This window comes from Sus scrofa, chromosome 1 (genome assembly GCF_054392235.1).
Source record: "Sus scrofa isolate SSC_HxYL_T2T_F1_AM1 chromosome 1, Sscrofa_HxYL_maternal_Yorkshire_Landrace_v2.0, whole genome shotgun sequence".
NCBI classification, from domain to species: Eukaryota; Metazoa; Chordata; class Mammalia; order Artiodactyla; family Suidae; genus Sus; species Sus scrofa.
Genome location: NC_139383.1, coordinates 74,299,033 through 74,324,936, shown reverse-complemented (window position 1 = coordinate 74,324,936; position 25,904 = coordinate 74,299,033). Strand labels below are relative to the sequence as shown.

The window sequence follows — 25,904 nt, the reverse complement described above, 5'->3', positions numbered from 1 at the left end:
TCCTTTTTCATCCTCTGTGTTAGAAAATGTAAAACTGTAAACATATAGGTTAAAAATCTTTTAAAGTGATTTTAAGGAACTATTAAAATTTTTAAAATAATATTTAAAATATAAAACATGTAAAATATAAAAGCTAAAATACTGTTTAAAGAATATTATTAAAGTTAATACATTGCCAGAGTTCCCTGGTGGCCTTGTGGTTGAGGACTTGATGTTCACTGCTGTGGTATAGGTTTGATCCCTGACCCAGGAACTTCTTCATGGTGTGGGCATGGCCAAAAAAAATCAATACACTGCCAAAAATCACCTTTCTTTCTATTTGATCTAGCTGTGGGTTGGTACCTAGTCTTTGCCATTATTACTTGATGAAAGGAAGGCTAGAAATTCAATTAAAGAGAGTGCCATCCATTACCACTAACATATATTTTATCTTTAGACTTCCTAAGTTTTTGAATGATACTAGTCTTCTTAGAAAATGAGTTTTTGGAATCTGATTTAAACTCAAAAGGCGTGTTAAGAACACAACTTGTCCGGAGTTCTCATTGTGGCTCAGCAGTAACAAACCTGATTATTATCCTGAGGATGCAGGTTCGATCCCTGGCTTTGCTCAGGGGGTTAAGGATCCAGTGTTGCAATGAGCTCTGGTGTAGGTCCCAGACTTGGCTTGGATCTTGCCTGTTGTGGCTGTGGCGTAGGTTGGCGGCTACAGCTCTGATTCAACACCTAGCCTGGGAACTTCCATATGCCATGGGTGTGGCCCTAAAAAAGGCATACACACAAAGAAGAACACAACTCATCCAATTCATATCACAAATAACATGGAAACTGTGGAGAATGAGTGCTAAGAAATAAAGAATATATATTAACGGTTTTTCTTGTACACATATTTAAAGCTGTTATCTGAAGTGTATTGCTGACACAGGGATAGCCTGGTTATTGAGATGCTCTTGGTTTTTTTAGGCATATGACTGTTGACTGTTGAGTGACCAGATTAGATGAGACCATGAATTATTTTATGGCAAAGTGTTTTGGTTTTTTGTTTTTGATTTTTTTCTTTTTCAACCTTATTGAGATATAATTGGCATGTAACATTGTTTAAAGTGTACAGTATGTTTATTGGATATACTTCTGTATTGCAGAATGATTACCACCATAGAGTTAGGTAACACCTCCATCTTATCACATAATTACCACTGTGTGTGTGTGTGTGTGTGTGTGTGTGTGTGTGTGTGTGTGTGTGTGTGTGTAGAACATTTAAGGCTTATTCTCTTACCAACTTTCAACCATATCATAGTATTGCTAACTAAAATCACCATACTGTACATTAGATCTCCAGAACTTACTCATCTTACAACTGGTGGTTTATACCCTTTGACCAACATCTCTCCATATCCCTCCACCTTTGGCAATCACTGTTCTGCTCTCTGTTTCTTTGAGTTCAGCTCATAGTTTGCTGTATACGCAGGAATTTATTTCTGGACTCTCCATTCTGTTTGATTGGTCTCCGATCCTCCAATAGGATAAAATCACCCTTAGTTGATGAAACTCCTAGAGAAGAGATTTATGACAATTGAGTTTATTTTGGAGGATCTGTCTCCAGGCAGATAAGGGGAATTCACAGAAAGATTCTCTCTGCATTTGCCATTTTCCAAGTGTCTTCAGTTTAAAATAATCCTTATGGCAGAGAAGCCTATTTGGAAAGGCACATTCTGCCATTCTTCACCTATGTTTTGATTCTTGAAAAATCAATAATAAAATTTAATCATTAATCAGAAGATCAATTAATCAGAACTCATCCTTCCCATATTTTATCTAAATGGTAGCATACTTTGTTAGACCTACTTATTTATATCTTATAACTGAAAATGTCCTAGTTTTCATACTTATTAAACTTAATTATGTTGTTTAGATACAAAGTTCTGATGGTTTGTGCTAAATTTTCTGAAGCTTGACCTATTTTTCAGAAATTGGTGATTGTCTCTGTGGTTTTCTATAAAACTAGTTTTGAAAACCAGCGGAGATCTTTATACAGACTCCTAGTAGATGCCAAATACTTTATCTAAAGATGCATGATTCCTGTTATGATATTTTGTTGGTTACTGTGTAAAGTCTTAACTTGAATCCTTAACACCTTTAAAAATGCCTCTTGAGCTGATTCTTGAGTCCTCACTGAGAAAGAAGCTATGCTAATCTGTCCTTGATGAGGCTGCATTGATTATGTGAGATGAGAAAAATTCATAATGACCACTTCACTTAGTGCTTATAGAGAGCTTTATTATTACTAATATTTCTGAACTTACTAATTTCTAAAATATATAGCTTCTTACTATTATAACTTTATGCTCTCAATTCCTGCGCCAAGGATAAAAGAGGAATTTTATAGGAGTTCCTTTGTTTTAAATCAGAAAGTCAGGGATCTTTAATAATGAAGACATTTTAAATCCCATTGTATAAGTGAACTCCTTTGTGCTTTATAATATCACTGTCTAATGATCATTGAAAAAATTTTGATAGTTCTGTATTATGCAGTACTTAATAAGATGACCAGTCTATATTAGCTTTTGATTTAATTTTTAAATTATTCCAAGTGAAAAGGAATGGTTGTTATTAAAAGAGATTAAGTTCTTTGTTCAGAGACACTTCCTTCATAAATTATTTTTTCCTTTTGTTTTTATTTATCTTTTGTTATTCTATAAATTACTTTTTTACCAAGAAATTATTTTGGGAGTTCCCGTCATGGCTTAGCAATAACGAACCCAAGCAGGATCCATGAGGAGGCAGGTTTGATCCCTGATCTTGATCAGTGGGTTAAGGATCCAGCATTGCCATGAGCTGTAGGTCGCAGACGCAGTTTGGATCTGGTGTCACTGTGGCTGTGGTGTAGGCCAGTGGCCCCAGCTCCAATTAGACCCCTAGCCTAGGAACCTCCATATGCTGTGTGTGGCCCTAAAAAGACAAAAAATATATATTTCAGTTATGTACTTCATATGCAAGAAATTGCCATTGCTCTCTCATATTCATGCTTTATCCTATTTTGTAGGCAATACAGGGACACACATACCCCCATATTGTGTATGTCAATTGCCATGACATGGCTCATTTTAACACAGATGTACAATTGCTATGGATTAAATTGTATTCCCTCTACTCTCCTGCAAAATGTCAACTACAAAAACTGAAAACCTGTTCAATCTTGTTAGCCCAGTATGCTAATATTATACATATTTGTAGCTGTGTTTGTTTTTATTTGTATATACTCTACCACATGTAAGGAGATTCAAGGCTACTTTGTGATGATGTTAAACCAGGATTATGAGAGGCTTATGTTTTGTTTTTTAAGAATTTAGTGTGAACTTTTTGAAAGAAGACAGAAAGAGTAACATTTTTAAATAGTAAAGAAAGATGGTATATTTAAGACAATATTTAATTGAGAGCCTGGAAAATATATTTTGTATTTCAGTGTCTTACTAACTTAATGTTTGATCATCAGTGTATCACTTTATTTTTCTGGCTATCTTCTAATTTGTGACGTGATCCCTCAGATTTTTAAGTGATAAGGTGGTCAGAACAGGACTTACATGCTTGAGAAGATAGAGCTGTGGAGAATGTAGAGTACATAAGTTCAGAGGGGGAAAGACTCTTGGAACAGGTTTGTCAGCAGGGCCCCAGGAATACCAGGTGCAGACTAAATCCTACACTAGGGGCCCGTCAGGGAGTGAATGGGGTTGAATTTCAGCTCAGGTTCTGGAGGTAAAAGTGCTTTTTGTAAAGACATCTATCCAGAGGGCACATCTTTTTCTAGTTTGCACAAAGGCATCTTAAGGTGCTAGTTGCTGCCGGTTCAATAGTTTTAGGCTTCATCTCAGCTGCCAGCACTGGTTAGTTAGTAGCTACTGTGTGCATTCCTGCCTGGTGTAAGGAATCTATGGGTTGAGGGAGGAGCAGTGGCAGGTATTTATTGACTCCCAGTATTGAACTTTAATTGATTGAAGTGTATATGCGAATATTGTGTTTATTTTGCAGTGTTTGAAAGTGCAACCTCATGAATCAGATTGAGTAGAAATTCCACAGTTTTAATTACCAGTTTTGTGACCTTGGGCAACTTGCTTAATTCCTCTCAACCTCTATTCCTTATTTAGAAAGTAGCGATAATGATAGTTCTTGCCTCATAGGATTTCTATTAAGAGTTGAGTAAATGTGTTTAAAGTACATACATAGCACATGAAACATAGCAACTGCTCACTTAAGGTTAGCTGTCATTGTGGTGATTGTTGTATATCTTAGAGTGTGTAGTATCCTAGTGTCTACTGTAGGGAAGGGGAAAAAAGTCTTTTTCCTCTGCCCACTTTAGGTTCTCTGTCTGGGACTCTCTAATTGGCAAAAGACCGAGTAACAAGAGAAAGCAGAAGTTTATTAACATGTACATTGTGCATGTGTATATGGGAGAACCCAGTGATGAGCAGCCCACAGGGATGGTTAGAATTTGGGTTTATGTACCGTTTAAGGCTAATAGGAGGAAAAGAGTTTTGGGTATCCTGGGTGGAGGAAACAGTGACAGAAAGGTGGCCAGGAAAAGTATGATAAACAGAATTGTTTAGTGATGTTGGTTATGTATATTTAAGTTAGAGCCTTCTGTACCGGTAAGAGTTAGTTGTTAAAGAATCCCTCTTTTTCTTTTACTTCAGAGAGAGATTATCATTTACAAATGGAAATTTCCTTTAGCAGTGGAAATTTTATTTACAAAATAAAAACTTGTGCCCTGTTTTTACAGTTTTTCCTAAAAGCTCTAAAAAGGGCTTTTAGCTCAAAATAATCCATATGCCAAAGAGGCATGTTTTGGGTTGGCATATTCTGGTACTCTTCGCTGCCTATTCAGTCTCTTATCCATTGATTTCTGATTTCTTTCTGTTTGCATTGCCACCTTTCTTCTCGATAATTACAATAGCCTTCTATCCTGTCTCTGCACTCCCAGTTGAGAGAGATCATACTAAATGGCCCTGAGTGAATATAATATACAGATATCATTATAGCTATCATTATAGTTGAAATTAAGAGAGACAGCAGTATGGTTGAGTACTAGAGAATAGAAAATATTTTGAACATTCCTTGTGGAGTAACTGGTAGGCATCTACATTGTTTTGTGACCCTGAAATTAGTTTGAATCAAGTCCCCTCATTGCAACTTTTGAAGTTTTTGTAATATTGAGCTACAACCAGAATTGGTAGTAGAGAAAGTCAGTGAAGGCTGTCCAAGGTTGAAGATATTTGTGAGCATGTGAAATGTAAAGAGAGCAGAGAGTTAGATTGAAATGGCTGACCAGGAGTTCCAGAATGTGAAGCCAGGTACTTGAACCCAGGTCCCAGAGTAAGCTGAGAGCACAAGAAGTAAAAGCAAATGAGGATAGGGTTGTCCAATAAGGGTGAATAAATAACTTAGTGGTGCTGTGTTCTTACATAGAAAACAATTCAAAGAAATGAACTTGAACTCATGCTAGGCAAGAGTAGCAAGTTACAGGAGATTTCATTTATGTAAGATTTTTAGAAAGATGTAAAACAATTGTATTTATTTTCAGATTTTACTTGAAGCCCTTTTATTGCAGGTTTGTTGTTGTTGTAGTTGTTGTTTTTTCCACTCCTGTAGCATGTGGAACGTCCTGAGCCAGAGATCAAACTCGAGCCATGGCAGCAACTTGAGCCACTGCAGTGACAGCGCCAGAGCCTTAACCTGCTGCTCCACAAGGGAACTCCCCTTTATCAGTATTTTAGGCAGAATTCTCACCAGCTTGTTTCCCTGGTCTCCCAGCTCACAATAGCTTAGAAAGAGCAGATTTAAAAGATTACACTCTTGGATGCAGTAACTGACCCACTAGTGAAAATGGAAGAGATCCAGAACCACTAAATTTAACAGAAAGGAATCAAAAAGTATGTGAATTTAGCTGAAATTCATGCAGGATAAATTGTCATTCCTAAACAGCACTTAGTGTACCCCTATTAAGGCAACATTTGATAACCAATATTCATGATTAAGACTTTGTACTGTCAAAAAATCAATTTAAACTTTATTTGGTATATTGTTTTTACAAAGACACAAGAGTATATGTTTATTTTGAGATTTTATGAAACCAGTTATGATGTAAACCAGTTGGAACTTAAGGGGTAAGCTTCATATATATGGAAAATTCTCTTGATGTGGGACACATGCTTGTTTGAATAAATGATTACGACAAACAGAAGATAACAGCTTGAGAGATAAATAACAATATATAATTGTTGCTTGATATATATTTATTTACTTTTTTGGTTCCTTAACAGATTGTTTAACGAACAAAAGTGAAGAATTATCAAATAGCACGGTGTACTTCCTCAATCTATTTAATGACACCTTGACCTGCTTTGAGAATAACCTTCAGGTATTTTATATATAATACTAGAAATTAAAATGCTGCTTTGTCCAAATGAATAATAAATAATTATAATTTTTATAGCATTGATTGTTGATATTTATTTATATACACAAGGTAGAGGTAGACCTGGATTTCTGCTTAGTTCTTCTATTACTAGCCCTTAGGCAAGTCATCAAAACTTCATTTTTCTATTTATAGGATGGGACTAGTAAAATCTACCCTGACTTTTTCCACTTTGAGGTTATTTTAAAATTTTCTTTTATTCTTTCATTACTTTTATGGTTTCGTATATTTAAACATCTTTTATCTATCTGAAATTTATTTTGGTGTAAGAAGTAAATTTTAGCTCCTACGTTTTTTTCCTGGTGGCTTTTTGACTGTTAAAATGTGACTTACCTTGAGGTGCAGTGGGTTAAGGATCCGGGGTTGTCACTGCAGCATCTTGGGTTGCTGCTGTGGCATGGGTTCGATCCCTATCCCAGGAGCTTTCACATGCCATGGCATGGCCAAAAAGCGAAAACAAAAACAAACATGACTTACTAAATAAATCCATGAAATGAATTTAAGAATCAAGTTTTTAAAAAATCAATCATTTTCATATTACAATTGCATTACATTTTAGATTCATCATTTGGGGGAAATTGACATGTCATATATGATATTGAGCTTTCCTATCTAGGAATATGATATATTCACCTTTTTTTTTTTTTTTTTTTTTTTTTAGGGCCACACATGTGGCATATGGAAGTTTTCAGGTTAGGGGTCCAATCGGAGCTGCAGCTACCAGCCTACTCCCCAGCCACAACAACACAGGATCTGAGCCAAGTCTGTGACCTGCATCACAGCTCATAGCAATACTGGATACTTAACCCCCTGAGTGAGGCCAGGGATCCAATCCACTCTTCATGGATACTAGTCGCGTTCATTACCACTGAGCCACAATGGGAACTCCCTCACTATCTTTTTTATTGCAATGAAATAGACAGAATTCCTGCTGTGGTGCAGTGAATTAAGGATCCAGTGCTGTCTCTGTGGTAGCACAGGTTTGATCCCTGGCCCACTAAGTGTTTTAAGGATCTGGTATTGCTGCAGCTGTGGCATAGGTTGCAGCTGAGGCTTGGATTTGACCCCTGGTCTGGGAACTTCCACATGCTGTGGGTGCATCCATAAAAAGAAAAAATAAATAGAATATAAAATTTACCACATTACGATTTTGAAGTGTACAGCTCGGTGGCAGTGAGTATACTCACATAGTTGTGCAACTCTAGCACCATCTATCTCCAGAATTTTTTCACCTTCTCAAACCGAAACTCTGTACACATTAAACGATAACTTCCCATTTCCTTCTTCCCAAACCCCTGGCAACCACCATTATTCTTTATTTTTAAATGTTCTCTAGCACAATTTTACTTATTTAAATTTCATATAGGTTTATACCTTTCCTAAGTTAATTTCAAGGTATTATATAGTATTTGGTGCCCTTATTGATGATATCCTTTCTTCCCCTATTACAGATTTTAACTGGCTATTTTCTTTCTTTCTTTTTTTAAATTGTAGTTGATTTATACTGCTGTGCCAATTTCTGCTGTATAACAAAGTGACTCAGTTTTACATATATATACATTCTTTTTTTATATTATTTTCCATCATGTTCTGTCCCAGGAGATTAGATATAGTTCCCTGTGGCTGTTTTCTTTTTAAATGTTTTGTTTTGGAATAATTTTAGATTTATAGAAAAGTTGCAAAGGTAATACAGAGAATTCCTATATATCCCTGGCCTAGTTTTGCCTAGTTTTCACCTTATGTTTCCATGGTACATTTGTCAAAAATAAGAAATCAACACTGGTATGTAGCTGTTAACTAAGTGCCAGATTTTATTCTGATTTCACTAGTTTTTCTACTAATGTCCTTTTTCTGTTTCAGGATTCATTCCAGGATAATGCATTGCATTTAGTAACTGGTTACTCTTTGACATTTCTGTCATATGTGTAGCTGCATTTCCTTTCTTATTCCAAATGCTGTATTTGTGAGTCTTTTTTTTCTCTTGAATTTTCTTCAGGCTTGTTAAAGGTCCATTTGTTTTTATTGACCTTTTTGAAAACCTACATTTGGCTGTATTTATTAGTTTCTGTTTTATTTTTCCTAATGTGTTATCTGCACTTTTACGTTTATTAATTCCTACTATATTCTTTTGATTTTGTCATTTTCTAGTTCCTTGAATTGAATGGTTAATTTATTTTCAACCTTTCTTGCTCAAAAATGACATAATTCTCAAACTCTAAATTTATAACATTGGCCTTTCCAATAGTAGATTCTGATATAAAGGGGTTGTATTTAATTTATTTCTAAATAAGTTTTCATTTTAATTTTGATTTGTTCTTTGAAAGATTTAAGAGTTTTTTGAAAGTTTATTTTTTATATGAGTGACATAATTTTTTTTTCTTTTTCTTTTTTTTTTTTTTCTTTTTAGGGCGGCACCTGCCCTAAGTTCCCAGGCTAGGGGTTGAATTAGAGCTGCAGCTGCCAGCCTACCCCACAGCCACAGCAACACAGGATTCAAGCCAAATCTGTGACCTATGCCACAGATCGTGGCAATGCCAGATCCTTAACTCACTGAGAGAGACCAGGGATTGAACTCTTGTGGATACTAGTTGGGCTTGCTACCGCTGAGCCACAATGGGAACTTCCGCATATATGTGCTTTTTATTTTTCTTGCTGAAGCATTTGAAAGTAAGTTGTAGATATTATGACATAATGCTCATTTAATTAAAAATTTTAGATTTGTGTTAGATTTATAGCAAAATTGCCAAGTTAGTACAAAAATTTCCCATATATCCCTCATCTAGTTTCCCCTAAGTTAACATTTTTTATTACTATGTACATTTATCACAACTGAGAAACCAACGTCGGTACATTAGTATTAACTAAACTCCAGAGGTGATTCATATTCGTTAGTTTTTCCAGGAAAGTCCTTCTTTCTCCATCCAGGTTACTGCATTGCATGTCGTCGTGTTTCCTTAGTGAGCTGGTTTACTCATAACACTTTGGACACCACGTATGTGAAGGTTTCTCACACCAACAATCAGATTTCTGGTTCTCTGACACCAACTAGTTGTCCTACAATTCCTTTCAATTCTGACACTAACTACCTGGAATTAGCATCAGACTCCACAGACTCCACAAGCCAGTCCTCATTTCAGATGCATCACAGCTTACCTACACTTGTGTCCAACTTGGCTGCAAAGTCAAGAGGTTCCCACAGTTCACTCCCTTTCAGGTTCAATAATTTGCTGGAATGACTCACAGAACTCAGGTACACGCTTTACTTGTATGTACTGGTTTATTATAAAGGATGCAATTCAGGAGCAGCCAAATGAAAGAGATGCAGGGGAGAAAGTATCAGGGAGAGTGTGTGTGCAGAGCTTCCATACCCTCTCTGGGTGCCCCACCCTCCCAGCACATCAGTGTGTTCACCAACCTGAAAGCAAGCTCTCCAGGCATTTAGGGTTTTTTATGAAAGTCTCATTACTTAGGCATGATTGATTAAATCACTGGCAATTGGTGATTACCTCTATCTCTAGCTCATTTTCCCTCCTTAGATGTCAGGGGTAGGGCTGAAAGTTCTCTGATCATCTCCTGGTCTTTCTTTGCCCAGTCATCATCCTGAAGCTATCTAGGGGTCCCCAGCCTCCAGTTATCTCATTCACATGCAGAAGACTGTGTGTTTTGGAGTACTCCTACACTCTGAGTAAGGTTTTAGGAGCTGTGAGCTAGGAACCAGGGACAAAGACCAAATACTTATTTCCCACTGTGCCACACTTAGTCTTTTCTGGTCTGTGACAGTTTTTCAGGCTTACCTTGGTTTTTCATGACTTTGACAATTTTGAGGAGTACTGGTCAAGTATTTTGTAGACTGTCCCTCAATTTGGGTTTGCCGAATGTTTTTCTCATGATTACACTGAGGCTATGCATTTGGGGGAAGAACACCACAGAAATGAAGTACATTTCTCATCAAATCCTGTCAGAGATACATGCTATCAACATGATTTATCCCTGATGATGTTAATCTTGATCATGAGCAAGGTAGTATTTTCCAGGTTTCTTTAATGTAGAGATACCTTTTTCTTCCTCTTTTCATGTTCTATTCTTTGGAAACAAGTCATTAAATAATCAGAAGTAGGGGTGGGGAAATTAAGCTCCAAGTCCCAGAGGGGTGTTTACTTAATTCATTTAGAAATCTTCTGAAAGGAAGATTTGTCACTTCTTCCACATTTATTTATTTATTCATTTACCTAGATCAATATGGATTCATGGATATTTATTTCATGCTTGGGCTATAATTAATTTTTTAAAGTTCTCTCCTATTTGCTAAATGAATTATTGTCCATTAGGGCATTTGCCCTGATTGGGTTTAATCTGTCTTTCCTTCAGTCATTTTGTTTGTTTGTTTTTTCTTTTTATGTCCATTGTTAGGCTCATCTCACTTTCTTTTGTGCTCTTGCAGTCAATGTGATAGAAATTAGTATACCAGGCTGGGGTTGGGGGGAGCAGGGCGACGAGCAGCTAAAAAAAAAAATCTCTCTCTTTATATGTAGTTTGGTTTCTATAGCTTGGCTTTCAAAAGTTCCCTCCAACATTTAGTCATTCAACAAATATTTATTGGGCACCCATTATATACCAGGCAGCGTTCTGGGCACTGAGGATAGAGCCCAGGCAGATAAGATTCTTGTTCCTGCGAACATATTTCCTAGTACGGGTGAGACTAATAACAAAGAAATGAGCTAACTAAGCGTAATGAGTCCAGGTTTTTTTGTTTTTTTGTTTTTTTTTTTTTTAATATGTTAGAGGTGAAGTTAGATAAATCATAAAGATGTGCCAGAAAGAAATTTACAGGGAAAAGAATTTTTATATCGTAGATTTCTAGATTAGGAATCCCCACTTTAGTTAGGGTGGGCAGGGACTACCTCTCTGAGCAGGTGAATTTTGAAATGATCTAAAGTGTGAGATAGAGTCAGCCACGGAAAGAATGTTTCCCACATAGCAAGGACAAGAGGCCTTGGGGGAGAGAATGAGCTTGATACTGTGCAAGGAATAGGAATAAGGCCAGTTTGGCTAGAGCACAGTAAGCAAATATGAATGAGATGTGGGGAGACAGGCAGAGGCCAAATCATGCAGAGCCCTGTAGAACAAAGGAAGCAGTATGGATTGAATTCTAAGCACACGGGGAAGCCATTGAAGATAGGAATGTGACTTGATGTGATATACATGTTAAAAAATCACTCTGGCTGCCCTGTGGAAAAATTCAATGGGACATAGGCAAGAGTGAAGTAAGGAACCTAATTAGGAGGCCGTCACAGGAGAGGGATGGTGTAGAGAGGGTATTGGATGCAAAGTGGAGAAATGCAGACAAATTCATTCCAGGAGTATATCTAGCAGACCTTGCTGATAGGTTGGAGAGTGGTTGTGGCTGATCAGAGAAAGAAGAAGAATCAGGATGACCCTAGGCTTTTGTCCCTGAGTACCTGAGAGGATGATGGGGCCATGGTGAAGGCTGGTTATAGGAGGTAGGGATTAAAAGTTCTGTTTTGAACAGGTTAAGTATGAAATTCCTATTCAGTATCCAGGTTGAGATGTCAAATGGTCAATGTTATAAAGGAGATTGGAGCTCAGGGGAGAGGTGTGAGCTGGAACTATAGACTTGAGAGTTGGTCAGGCACAGATGGTATCAACTATGGAGACTTGGATGTGAGTGAATAGAGATGGGAAAGAGGCCCCAAGAACTGAGAGTCCTGAGCAATACCAGTGTTTTGTAGGGGTGTGTGTGTGTGTGTGTGTGTGTGTGTGTGTGTGTGTGTGTGTGTGAGTGAGTGGAGGGGAGCCAGCTAAAGAAAGAGGTGGCAGCAATAAAATTGGTAGTACTGGCTGTGGTGGTGGCTTCTGGCTCAGTGATGGGACAGGAATGTGGTTGAGTTCCAGACCAGATCCACCTTAGGACATTTTTGCAGGTGGCTTCTCTGGGAACTTGAACTGTCTTGCTGGCTGTAGAGACTGCTTTTTGTGGGTTGCTTAACAGGCAGAGTGGGGCTATTATTCTATCTTCTCACATTTCTAGAGGACAGTGTGGGTGGTTGCAGGAGGAGAGGTTCACTAGAAACTGTGGTTCTGGCTAGTTTCTCTAGGACTGGTGTGAGAGCTGTAATACAACTTGCCTGAGTGGAATGCGCATGTCACACTGTAATTTACAGTGCTATTTAAGGGCCTGGTTTACCCTTCTGTTTTTGAATCTCTGCAGAAAAGAAATCAGGAAACAGGCATATGCTAATGTCTTTATCTTCCCAGAATCCTACTTCCTCATTTGTTTTAAACACTGCAGGGCTTTTTATTGTTTGTCTATGCCACCATTTAGTCAGTCGGTCCCTATATTGCTGGAGATTTTTGTTTGGTTCAGTGTTTCACTGTTGCAAACAGGGACAGTCTTTTGGAGGTATTGGTATGAGTCTGTTTGGTAGATTCCTAGAAGTGAAATTGCAATGCCAAAAGATATGTGCATTTTAAGTTTTAATATAAATGACTAAATTATACTTTTCCAACAAGGTACTGTGCTCATTTTTTTCTTGCACACATTTAGTTAAATGTACGATTGTTCTGTGAAAAACAGTCAATTTCTTGTGGCAGAACTAAAGGGAGACTGAGTTTCTCTGTCAAATAAATGGTGAGGATAATGTTGTAGAGCCTACATCAGCTTAATTCCTTTAATTTTTCCTTTTCTCTTTCATTCCGATATTCAGTTAATGTTATTTCTGCAGACTGCACAGTAGAGAATAAAGGAAATAGAAAACAAAAGTGTGAACTGACTGTTTAGCAAACCTGTTCTTGAAATACAAATGTCAGCCCCAGAAGTGGAAAAGATTGAGATTCATATGTTATAGCCACTAGCTTCCTTTTAGATTATACGATTCTTCTGTATTAGTCCCTTTTTGCTGACTAGAAATGCCTGGATTGCAAGCCTTGGGGTAAGAGGGTTGAAGAGGGGATGTGGTTTGGGCGCCTTTTCCTTTCCTGTTGATAAAGTCTTCTCTGTCTCAATAAGGCAGGCTACAGTGTTGAAGTCAGCACAGGCAAAGGCATACTCTATTTATTCAGGGAAAATTGGATAGATAAGAGCAGATATATAAATGACAAAATAACTTATGACATTTTTGTTTTGTTTTGTTTTCATGTTCATGGATAAGAAGACTTAAATTTGTTTATTACCCAATGAATTTATTACATTTATAGTTGTACAACGATCATCACGATCCAGGATTTTATAGGATTTCCATCCCACAACCCCAGCGCATCCCCCCACCCCCCACACTGTCTCCTTTGGAGACCATAAGTTTTTCAAAGTCTGTGAGTTAGTATCTGTTCTGCAAAGAAGTTCATTCTGTCCTTTTTTCAGATTAGGACATTTTTGTTATTTAGGTATCAGTAACTTAGCATATAAGCTAGTGTGCTCAATTGACAGTGGATAGTGCAGTGGTGTTCAAAATTCAGGGGCAATTATAAAGAGCTACATATTTTGCTCAGACTTTATATACCAGTCTCTCATCCTTGGAACTTGTAATACAGGTGAGGGTATCCCTGTTTTATGGAGTGCGTTAGCAACCTGCCCAACATCACAGCTCAGCACTTTAACATACCGTACTATTGCCGATCCTTTAGAAAGACAATAGCTTAAGTTAAAAAGATTTAGGGAGGAGTTTCCTTTGTGGCTCAGCAGTTAACGAACCTGACTAGGATCCATGAGGATGTGGGTTTGATCCTTGGCCTCACTCAGTGGGTTAAGGATCCAGGGTTGCTGTGAGCTGTGGTGTAGGTTGCAGACGTGGCTCAGATCCTATATTGCTGTGACTATGGCATAGGCCAGCAACCGTAGCTCTGATTCTGCTCCTAGCCTGGGAACTTCCATATGCCACAAGTGTGGCCCTAAAAAGAAAAAAAAAATATAGGGAGTTCCCACTGTGGTGCAGTGGGTTAAGGATCTGGTGTTGCTACAGCTGTGGCATAGGTTGCAGCTGCAGCTTGGATTCGATCCCTAGTCTGGGAACTTCCATATGCTGTGGGTGCACCCAAAAAAGAAAAAAAAAAAAAAGATGTAATGTTTATTGTATTATATGTGCCTTTGACATTTTAGGGGAGCACACACAGTGTTCTACAGTTAAGAAATTATTCAGAAGTGTGTGAAAAATGTCGTGAAAAGTACAAAACTCTGAGTAGTCTGTACAGTGAAATGCAGAAAATGAATGAACTTGAAAATAAGGCCGAATCTGGAACACATTTATGTATTGACGTGGAAGATGCAGTAAGTACTTTGCTTCTGAATGATACATATTTTGTGGTGTTGTTGAATATGCCTTCAGTATTATCCTTTGTAGAGGTATATTGGAATATGCAGAAGCCATCTTTAACCAGGAATAACTAGTTATAAAGTAGTAAAGTCACAGAATGTCCCAATCTATGAAACTAAAATGGATATTAACCAGGTACTTTGTAAGCCAGTGAATAATTTGGTGCATTTTTATTATGGTTGATTTATAATATTAAATTAGTTTCAGATGTACAACATAGTGATTGAATGTTTTTATAAGTATACTCTATACATTTTGTTTTTTAAATTTAATGTGTGTCATTTTCAGGGTGTGCTTGGTGTGAAATGTTTGCATTTCAGTTTCTCATGCACTTGTTGCTAGTTCAGGAATTCTCTAGGTTTTGCTGCCGTGTTTCTGAAGTTGTCCCTCAGTCATTTCCTATTCCATTGCTTTATTCCTTTATATCTATTACCATCAGAAAAATTTTGTTTATAATCTGTCTCCCCTTAATAAATATAAGCCACATGAGGACAAGGACTTCATATCCTTTTTTGTTTGCTGTTCAGTATCTAGAACAGCGCCTGGAAAACAGCTGGCCCTTAAGTAACATGTGTTGATTACATGAGTGGTTTAAAAAAAAACCCCTTTTTTCCTCCATTGAATAGCTTGTCTTTACATGGGGCACCACTAGATGGCGATCATACCTTTTTGTGGGAATAGGCTGCCTGTTTTGAGGCATTAGAGGAAACTGAGAAATTGATGGCTAAAAGCAGAGAATTTGCAGTCAAAATTGCTAAACCTAATGGTTGAGAATGATAGGTGTGAATTATAGCAGCTCAGAGTGAATTACAGTGGATCAGTAATATTCAGGATGGTAAAAAAAACCACTTCAAACGGATGCACCGTGGGGATTTTTGTTACTGTTGTGCTCCTAATATCTAGAATAGTACCTGGTTCTCAATAAATAATAAGTATATATTTAAAGTAATAGTCTCTTTCATTATTTTGTTTTGTCGTCTTTTTAGGGCCACACTCGAGGCATATGGAGATTCCCAGGCTAGGGGTTGAATTGGAGCTACAGCTGCCGGCCTGCATCACAGCCACATCAACACAGGATCTGAGCGGAGGCTGCAACCCACGGCAGTGCTGGATCCCTAACCCACTGAGCAAGACCAGGGATCGAACCCTCATCCTCATGGGTGCTAGTCAGATTTGTTTCCACTGAGCCATGCCGGGAACTCCTATTTCGTTGCTTTTAAAACAAAGAAGAAAAATGATTGTTGGTTGTATAAGTTGGATTGCATAGGAAATCAACAAGACAAGCTATTTTAGAACATCCATCTTGCAATAAGCAAAAAATACAATGCACACTTGCAAACCATATCTCAATTAAGCAAAATCCATGCAAGAACAGCTTTCTACATTAAATTTGATAGTTTCCTTACATCACTTAGTCTTTTTGACAGAAACCATGAGCTCAAGGAAAGTGAGGTACTGCTGTCCCTAAATGTATTTCTAAAGTATGCTGCTAAATAAGATATGATGTTATTTAATAAAGTTTCCATGACTCATTAGATAATTATGTACTTAAACATATACTTGCCACAAGTAAGAATTTTTCATACCTTAGCTAAGATGTTAAACATTTCATAGATGTTTGAGAAGCCCTATAAAGTTGATATTTTAATTTCCATTCTAAAACTATTGCAAGAAGCCCAGTGAGATTATATATGTAACATATGAAAAAAAATTGTTTTTGCAAGCCCTCTCCACTAGTTTTATTAAGATATAATTGACAAGTAAAACTGTAATATATTTAAAGTGTACAATATGATGATTTGATATACATATACATTGTGAAAGGATTCCCACAGTCAAGTTAATTAACATCCATCACCTCACATACTCTTTTACATCTTTTTTTTTTTTTTTTTCCATCTTTTTGCCATTTCTTGGGCCGCTCCTGTGGCATATGGAGGTTCCCAGGCTAGGGGTCTATTGGAGCTGTAGCTGCCAGCCTACGCCAGAGCCACAGCAACACCAGATCTGAGCCATGTCTGCGACCTACACCACAGCTCACGGCAACGCCAGATCCTTAACCCACTGAGCAAGGCCAGGGATCAAACCTACAACCTTGTGGTCCCTAGTTGGATTCATTAACCACTGAGCCACAACGGGAACTCCTCTTTTACGTCTTTTTTAATGAATGAAGTACAGTCTAACTTTATTCCTGTTGATACAAGTTCTTGCTTTGAAGTCTATGAAAAGTTGACATTCTTTGGACAGTATTATACAGTGACTAATTGTGAACCAGCCTATTTCCCTGGCAGAAGAAATTGTCCTCATCTATCAATAGATTTTTTAGGGATGTATATTTAGTCTAAATTCTAGGTTCCTGTTCTTAAAAAAATAATTGTAAGAAATTGAAGACAAATTCAATATAAAATTGAGTAACATTATGTGTTATTGTTCCAGATGAATATTACCCGAAAACTTTGGAGTCGAACTTTCAACTGTTCAGTCCCTTGTAGTGACACAGTGCCTGTAATTGCTGTTTCGGTGTTCATTCTCTTTCTACCTGTTGTCTTCTACCTTAGTAGCTTTCTTCACTCAGAGCAAAAGAAACGCAAACTCATTCTACGTAAGTTTCTTTTTACAGTTGTTCACTTATTTAGATAAAAAATCTGAATTTTAAAAAATTTAAGCCTGTTTTAGAAATGATGTATATTCTGAGAACTTAAGCTCTATTAGCCTAAAACAGCTGTCAGATTTTCAACTGCACTAATGGGAGAGAAGTGTAAGTTTATAAGTGACTTTAATAATCAAACATTAACATACAGTATCCTTCAGATGCTTTCATTGAGAAAGCTAGATTCCCTGGAATAGGGTTGACAACAACAGAGGAATAACTACAAAGGCTTTGAAGACCTGAAATGGCCATAATAGGGAAATATATAGTAGGGGGGTCTTAGGTCTATTGGAGCCATGGTGGAACCACCCAGTGAGCAGCAGGCAGGGAGAAATTGTAGCTTACACACAGACAACTTGTTTATGAACAAATTGGAATTGTAGTTGCAAGAGAGTTACTTGACATATAGCACATGCTCAATATGTATTAATTCCTTTCCTTTCTCCCCCATCAAATAGGACAGACCAGAAAAAGGGCTAACTAGAAGGTCCCAGCCAGCCAAAGAAAAGTGGTTTCTAAATCTCATAGGTTTCTTGTTTATTATTGGAATCAAAGTATGGGCCTATCCCTTAGTAATTTTAGTTTTTTAAAAAGAGAATATTTTCTGAAGGAAAAAAATTAAGCTTTTTTTCTTTCAAATATTATTCCTAATCTAGGAATCTATGATATAAAAATTCTTTTCCCTGTAAATTTCATTCTGGCACCTCTTTATGATTTATCTAACTTCACCTCTAATATATCTAACCTTAAAAAAAAAACAAACAGAATACTTGTAGATCTGAATTTGTAATGTCTCATTATCTCAAAAAGCTGGCTACTAGAGGGGAGAAACATTATGAGGCGTGTATTTAGTAAAGTATTTTAAATATTGTCGATATTCTCTAAATATGTAATAACTCAGTCCTAACAGTATACATTTAGAATAATAAAAAAATCTTGTAAGGACCTCACTTTTGAGATACTTTATTTTTCAGGGCTTGATGTACTTTTAAAGTTTAGCATCTTATTTGCTTTGCAAATCTGCCTAGCTCCATTTCCAATCAGTGTTTTTTGATTGTTTCCATGGAAGTCACTACTGTCCCTCTGCTTGTACAAGCCACGAATCTTGTTTTCTTTTAATTTCTTTTTAATATCTTTTAGTTTCTTTATTCCTTTTCTTTTATTTCCACATTCCCACCCCTTTTCAATTCATCTTCAAGTACTGCCAGTACTATTTCCAAAAATATATCCTAAATGATCTTTTCTGTATCTCCACCAGTAATGCCTTATCCCCAGCCATCATCATCTCTTATCTGCACCAAGGCAGGGGGTCCCTTCACTGGTACACCTGCTTCCATTTCTTGACCCACTACAATTCATTCTCCACATAGTGGCTAGAGTAGATTTTTAAACACAAATTTAAAACAAAGTGCTCTTCTCCCATTTGAAATCCTTCCTGTGTACCCATTGCACGTAGAGTAAAATACAAACTTATTCAAAGGTCTGCTGTCCAAGTTGCATGTGACCTGGCCCCCATCTGCCTTCCTAAACTCCTAGTATCCACCTCTCTCCTTGTCCATGATGCTGTATGTAAGCAGTCTGGCCTTCTTCTTGCTCGTCTCAAACACCAAGCTCATTCACACTGCGCTCTTTCCATGGCTCTTGTATTTGCCCTCCCTACTTTCCTTGACTAGCTCCTTGTCACCCAGGTCTTAGGTAAAAGGTTACTTAGGCAAAGAGACCTTTAATGACCCCCTGACCTAAGAATATACCCTTCTTCTAATTCTGTATCATCTTTCTTTAATAACACTTAATTGCTAAATTAAGTTTTCCACTTATTTTCTGCCTTTTTTGTCTACCCTGCCTCAACTGTAAGTTCCAACAGAAAAAGGATTTTGTTTATCTTGCTCACCACTATATCACCAGCATCTAGAAAGTACCTGGCCCATGGCAAGTGCTCAGGAATATTTGTTGAATAAAAGAACATTATACTTAATGTTAGCAGTTCCTAGAGTGTGCTCCTCAAAATATTAGTCCTGTGAGATTCCTTCTCGTGAGCTTCATAATTACCTGAATATAAATTAAGGCCTTGGAGATTATATTCCCAAAACTTGACAATGGGACCTTTCCATAATACCTATTAATGTTTCACAGAAGCACTATTTATGAATTAAATGATGAATTTAAGGAAATGCTAGAGTAAGCAAACAGTTCTTATGCTGTTATCTCATGGAAATTTTAATTTACTTTTCTTTATGCCGCCACTCATCAAGTCCTATAGTATGAATTAAGGATTCAAAAAAAGGAACAAGGCACAATAGACGCCCTCAAAGAACATACTGACCATAGTCCAATCATTACAGTAAATGTAATAGAGGTATATACAATATGGTCAGACCACAGAAGAGGGTAGGATGCATTTGAGGTGTTGGGATTCACCAGGAGACGATCCCTGGGGTTTAATTTTGAAGGATGTAGGGATTTATCAGATAGAGAATAAAGAAGCAAGGAAGTTGTGGGTTTATGTACTCCCTAGTATTGCTACCTGGTTAGTTTAATGAATTTAGTAATTAATTAGAAGCTAGATTACTTTTTTTTTCATTTAAAAAATTTTTTTTAAAAATTACTCAATGAATTTATTACATTTATAGTTGTATAGTGATCATCACAATCCAGTTTTATAGGATTTCCATCCCACACCCCCAGCACATCCTCCCACCCCTCAACCTCTCTCCTCCAGAGACCAGAAGTTTTTCAAAGTCTGTGAGTTAGTATCTGTTCTGCAAAGAAGTTCATTGTGTCCTTTTTTCAGATTCCACATGTCAGTGGAAGCATTTGATGTCAGTGTCTCATTGTCTGACTGACTTCACTTAGCATGATAATTTCTAGGTCCATCCATGTTGCTAAAAATGCCAGTATTTCGTTCCTTTTAATGGCTGAGTAATATTCCATTGTGTGTAGGAACCACATCTTCTTGATCCATTCCTCTGTCAATGGACATTTAGGTTGCTTCCATGTCTTGGCTATTGGAAATAGTGCTGCAGTGAACATGGGGGTACATGTGTTTGTGTACATGTGTTTGTGTACAAGTATAAAGTACAGCTCACTTTTCTTTATAAGCCATTTAAATGTTTTAACAGTGCAGAGTTTTTTCACTGAATTATCTTAAGAGCAATTTAGACTTGGATTTCTAGGTTAGACTTTTAATATAATTTTATTATTATACCTTATAGCACCTCCATTTTTTAAATAGAGTACTTTCACTTATATTACATGTTTAAGGTTGTGATGTTCAAGATGATGTAAACTCTGTCTCTTTTACTTGGTACTACTAACAAAGTCATGTGCAGCTTCTAGCAAAGTTATGTTTCTTGAGCTTGGTAGAAAAAAAATAGATTTAGGTTTTTAAGTCTTATAAGATTGAATATATTTAGAGTCAAACATAGAATTAAAAAGTGAATACTGTATTTTACATAAAAATAATGAATAATCATGTTTAGAAAATTAAGTTATAATGCTTTTTATTTATTTAGCCAAACGTCTCAAGTCCAGTACCAGCTTTGCAAACATTCAAGAAAATTCAAACTGACATCTGCAGAATGGAGACTTAACATTGTATTCCATGGATGAATAGTGGAAGACACAGCTTGGTCCAAAAGAAGATAAATCATGATTTGACAAGTCAACTTCTTAAGAACTGCAAGGACTTCAGATTTATTTTTAAATAATAATTCTCAATTTTTCTTTCCTTTTCCAGCCCCTTTTAAAGGGTTTAGGTATTTTTAATTTCCAGGCATAGCAATGTTGTCTATTTTAAAGTGTATTTGTTGTAATAACAAAAGATGCAAGAACAATCTTTGTTTTATTTTGTAGTGACATTGTTACTCTTTGAGACTCGTGATATCTCTTTAGTGATACAGAAACAAGCAGCAAAGTTTTTGAAAACTGACATTTAAAAATTAATCAGTTATAGCAGAATTTGAAAAAAAAATTACTTGCCAAAAAGTAACAGGTCCAAAGAGTAATTTAAGTTTCTCACCACTGCAGTATTATTATCACATAGGTATTTAATATGTCATATGTTATAAATAATATGTAATTCAGTCTCTATCTTCCTCAAAGTCATTTTTGAAACCACTAATTATAAACCTCCCAAATGATTTTTAGAAGTGGGAAGGCACATTACATTTATCCTTGTAAAAAGATTTATGGTACCTGGTTTCTTACTTGACTTTTATAAATAGTATTTTACACCTTTTTTTGCCTTTATTTCATGAGTAATTTGAAATCACTGGACTGCTTTATTATAATCAGGGCAAGATGGATTCTTTTTATACTGGGGATTTGCATTGTGATTAATTAAGTTATTTGGCAATTTATAATTTATTACTACTTTAAATCAAATGTAGCATTGTCACACTGTATTTAAATTGTGATTTTTTTTTTAATAGAGATTTTTCTCTTGGAATACTTGGGGAGTTTAGGAGAGAAGAAAAAGGAGTAAAAAAAGCTTAAGGTTCAGAAAATAGACAGGGACCTGAGGGGATGCTTACTCTAAGACTGTGGAGTGGTTTATATGGGGACATGAATCAGATTGAGACTGATACAGAAAGCAGTTCAGTTAAGATGATGCTTATTTTTTTCTAAATTCTTTAAATTAGATAAAAGTGATATATGATTGAAATGAAGTCAGATATCTCACGCTCAGAAAACAAATTCTGTTTTGGAATGTTTGTATCAACCCTTCAAAAAAAGTTTTTTTCCCCTCAGGTTCACATTTTTTCCCCTCAGGTTTTTAGTGTTAGGTGTTTCATTTGCTAATTCCATCTCTCTGTCTTGGTGGAAATAGGCATTGTTTTAAATATTGAAAATATAATGCCTGTTCTATATAGAAACAAGAGTTTGGCTTAATTGGTATAAGAATCTGAATCCCAGAGTGTCTGTTGTGTCTCATCTGGATTGGTGGCATGTGTGCAGAGCCAGGACACAGGTTCAGTCCCTGGCCTGACACAGTAGGTTTAAGGATCTGGGATTGCCACAGCTTCAGCATGGATCGAAGTTTTGTGGCTGGGATCTGGCTCAGGATCCCAGACTCAGGAAATCCATATGCCACAGAATGGCCAAAAAAGGAAAAAAAAAAAAATCTAAATCCAAATCATACACTGTAAAATGCTATCAAAGAGGGACAAGAAAGTGTTTTTTATTGCTTTAAAAAATGTTTACCATATATGCAGTTTAAAAGAGAAGGCTCATCCTTGGATATGTAACATATCCAAAAGTTGTTACAGTTTTCTAGTCTGCTGTGATCCATTTAAAATGTGCTGGGGTTTGTTCTGCTGTTACTACTGTTCACGCTGCTGATGCTAATAGTTCTATCTTGATTTGAAGAATATTGTTGAGGGCCATTGAAAACGGTCTTTCATTAATGCAGATAAAATCAGTTTACATGTGCAAAGTTACAAAATGGCGTATGTGATTCTGTAAGTAGTGACTCCTTGATCACCTTTTTAATATTATGTATTTCTAAAAACCATTGCTTTTGGATATGGTTGACATTAAGCACTTTACAAAAGAAAAGGCAGCCTTTACTATTTTTCTGGTTGAGTCATTGCTTTCTAGAAGTAGCATCAGCAATAGATTTAAAAAATAAGTATTAAGCACTACACTAAAGTGTGTAAATGTTTCATTTTTTAAAGTCATATTGAAAAATTCTTTGCATAGTTCCAGATTCTTCAACTCATAGCATATGTGTGTGCACAAGAACATCTTTAGTTTTTCGACATTTTGAAATAAAGGAAGTAGCTTAAGGAAAATGCTGTGCTGTCTTTGATTTTTTAATACATCTTTAAAACTTGAGGGAGCTCCCTGGTGGCCTAGCGGGATAAGGATCCAGCATTGTCATTGCTGGGGCTTGGACTACTGTGGCTGGATTCCATCCCTGGCTTGGGAACTTCTGCATGTGGTGGGCATAGCCAAAAACAGACAAACAAACAAACAAAAAAACCAGATGTAATTGAACATCGCATTTCAGTTTTTCATGTATTGAGTTTAAATGCCTACTTTAAAAGCACTGCCTTGGAGTTCCCGTTGTGGCTCAGTGGTTAACGAATTCAACTAGGAACCATGAGGTGGCGGGTTGGATCCCTGACCTTGCTCAGTGGGTTAAGGATCCAGCGTTGCTGTGAGCTGTGGTGTAGGTTGTAGGCGCGGCTTGGATCCCATATTGTCGTGGCTCTGGTGTAGGCTGGTGGCTACAGTTCCAATTCGACCCCTAGGCTGGGAACCTCCATGTGCCTCAGGAGTGGCCTAAGAAATGGCAAACACACACATACACACACACACACAAAGGTAACTACCTTATAATTTTGCTGCAAATAGAAATGTACTTTCGAATTTTTTATATTATTGTATATTTGAGAGGTAGAAATAGTATCAGCTGTCTTAAAGGCTAACTCTAAAGGAATGAGTAACACCAGAGTTTAGTTGGTAAATGTTACTTTGTGGGACAGTATTCTCTAATGTTTCACGGATGGGCTCTAAATTTTACTACAATGTACTCCTATACAGTGAAATTTTTTTCCCAGAATGACATTGTAGTTGGGGTTACATTTCTAACTAAAGACTTGACTGACATCATGTAAATAATAGACATCACCACCAATGAGTTGTGGAAGCAAAACTATACTTGTAACCTATGTAACAATTTAAAATGGGAAAAAATATGTTCTATGTTCATATTCTGTACTTTCGTATACTCTCTCTTCCTTTTTTTTTTCTTTTTAGGGCCATACCTGTGGCATATGGAAGCTCCTAGGCTAGTGGTCAAATTGGAGCTGCAGCTACTGGCCTACGCCACAGCCATAGCAATGCCAGATCCGAGCTGCATCTGTGACCTACACCACAGCTCATGGCAACACTGGATCAGTAACCCTCTGAGTGATGCCAGGGATCGAACCCAAGTCCTCATGGATACTAGTCGGGTTCATTACCACTGAGCCACAATGGGAACTCCCTAAGTATATATACTTTCTGAGCTAGAAGAAACCTTAGAGGTCATTTGGTCACAGAATCCCAGAGCTGGATGAGGCCCTAAAAATTACTTAATCCAGCCATACATGACTAATTCTGCGTGATTTAATCACTGCATGCGATCCACTGCATGAATTCCTTCAAAGTATATCAGTTACTTCCTTTCTTCTTCACTAAAGGAAGTAGAACATCATAGAACTCCTTGCTTATGACTGAGCTGTTATTGGATAGTCAACTCTAAAGCTGAGGCTTGAGATCCCTAATCAAATGTTTTTCTACTGTTCCACTCTGCTTATCATGTAAAAGTTCCATAAAAATGACCACATTGATTATAAAAAGGGCTTTGATGGCCTATGCTGAATTATACATGTAGCACATAGAAGCCACAACTCTGCCAAGTTTGCTTGTTCTAAAGTATTACATTGGGTAATAACAAATATTTGTCATAAATATAACATATTTAATGACTAGTTATTTTCGTTGTCTCCTTGGAACTAAAGAGAGCTTTTAAAAGATAATAGACTGATTTGTGCTCTTAAAGCATGGAGATTTTCAATAATGGTTTATAAAGTCTGATTTTCCTAAGATAAACAGGTATTTTTCAAAAACCCATCCCCATATCAAAATGCAATCAAAATATTTCAAACCTTTAAGAGAAATGAGAAGCCCATTTTAGGTAGATGTTATAGTAATTCCTCCATTTTCTTACTTAAATATCAGGATTGTGTCCAAAAGATTTGTCCAATAACACTGAAAGTGAAAGGCAATTCAACAGTTGTAAATTTTGGAATTATTGTGGACAACTAGAGTGTAGGTAGGCAGGACTGAACATTTTTAGCTTATCCTGTCTGACTTCTGAAACAGAAGAGTATTGAGAAGTAAGGAGAAGGTCTTTACTCACTGTAATTGTGTATGTTTTGAGGCAAGGGCTCACAATAGAAAGCCTTGCAGTCATTTCTATTTCCAGAGACCAGAGTTATTTCTTCCCTTTTCTTTCTTTTCGTTTTCTATATTTATTTTTAGTGCTATTGCCAGTAATGTAATAAGAGCTAAGATACAAAAGGTTTGACTTTGGCTTTTTAAAATCCTCTTTATATCTTGCCTGTTTGGCACAAAATAAGATGCTATTGGAGTTCCCATCGTGGCTCAGTGGTTAACGAATCTGGCTAGCATCCATGAGGACACAGGTTCAATCCCTGACCTTGCTCAGTGGGTTAAGGATCTGGTGTTGCTGTGAGCTGTGGTGTAGGTTGCGACATGGCTCAGGGCCTGCATTGCTGTGGAGTAGGCCGGCAGCTGCAGCGCCTATTCGACCCTTAGCCTGGGAACCTCCATATGCCGTGGGGCAGCCCTCAAAAGCAAAAAAAAAAAAAAAAAAAAAAAGACTATTTTTTTGTACAACTCAAGGACTTTTACCAGTCAAAATTCAGCATTTCCTAACACATAACATGCT

At 36.9% G+C, this 25,904-nt stretch overlaps 1 protein-coding gene across 1 annotated transcript in view; it reads left to right on the top strand.

Annotated features, from left to right (window-relative positions):
- Positions 1 to 23,235, top strand: part of OSTM1 (osteoclastogenesis associated transmembrane protein 1) — a 41,774-nt gene extending 18,539 nt beyond the window's left edge. Inside the window, exons 3-6 of the mRNA XM_001927476.6 lie at positions 6,312 to 6,409; positions 14,580 to 14,747; positions 17,230 to 17,395; positions 20,956 to 23,235. Coding sequence (XP_001927511.1) covers positions 6,312 to 6,409; positions 14,580 to 14,747; positions 17,230 to 17,395; positions 20,956 to 21,011 — 488 coding nt within the window. The 3' untranslated portion in view covers positions 21,012 to 23,235. The remainder of the gene's footprint in view (positions 1 to 6,311; positions 6,410 to 14,579; positions 14,748 to 17,229; positions 17,396 to 20,955) is intronic.
- Positions 23,236 to 25,904: the final 2,669 nt, after the last annotated feature.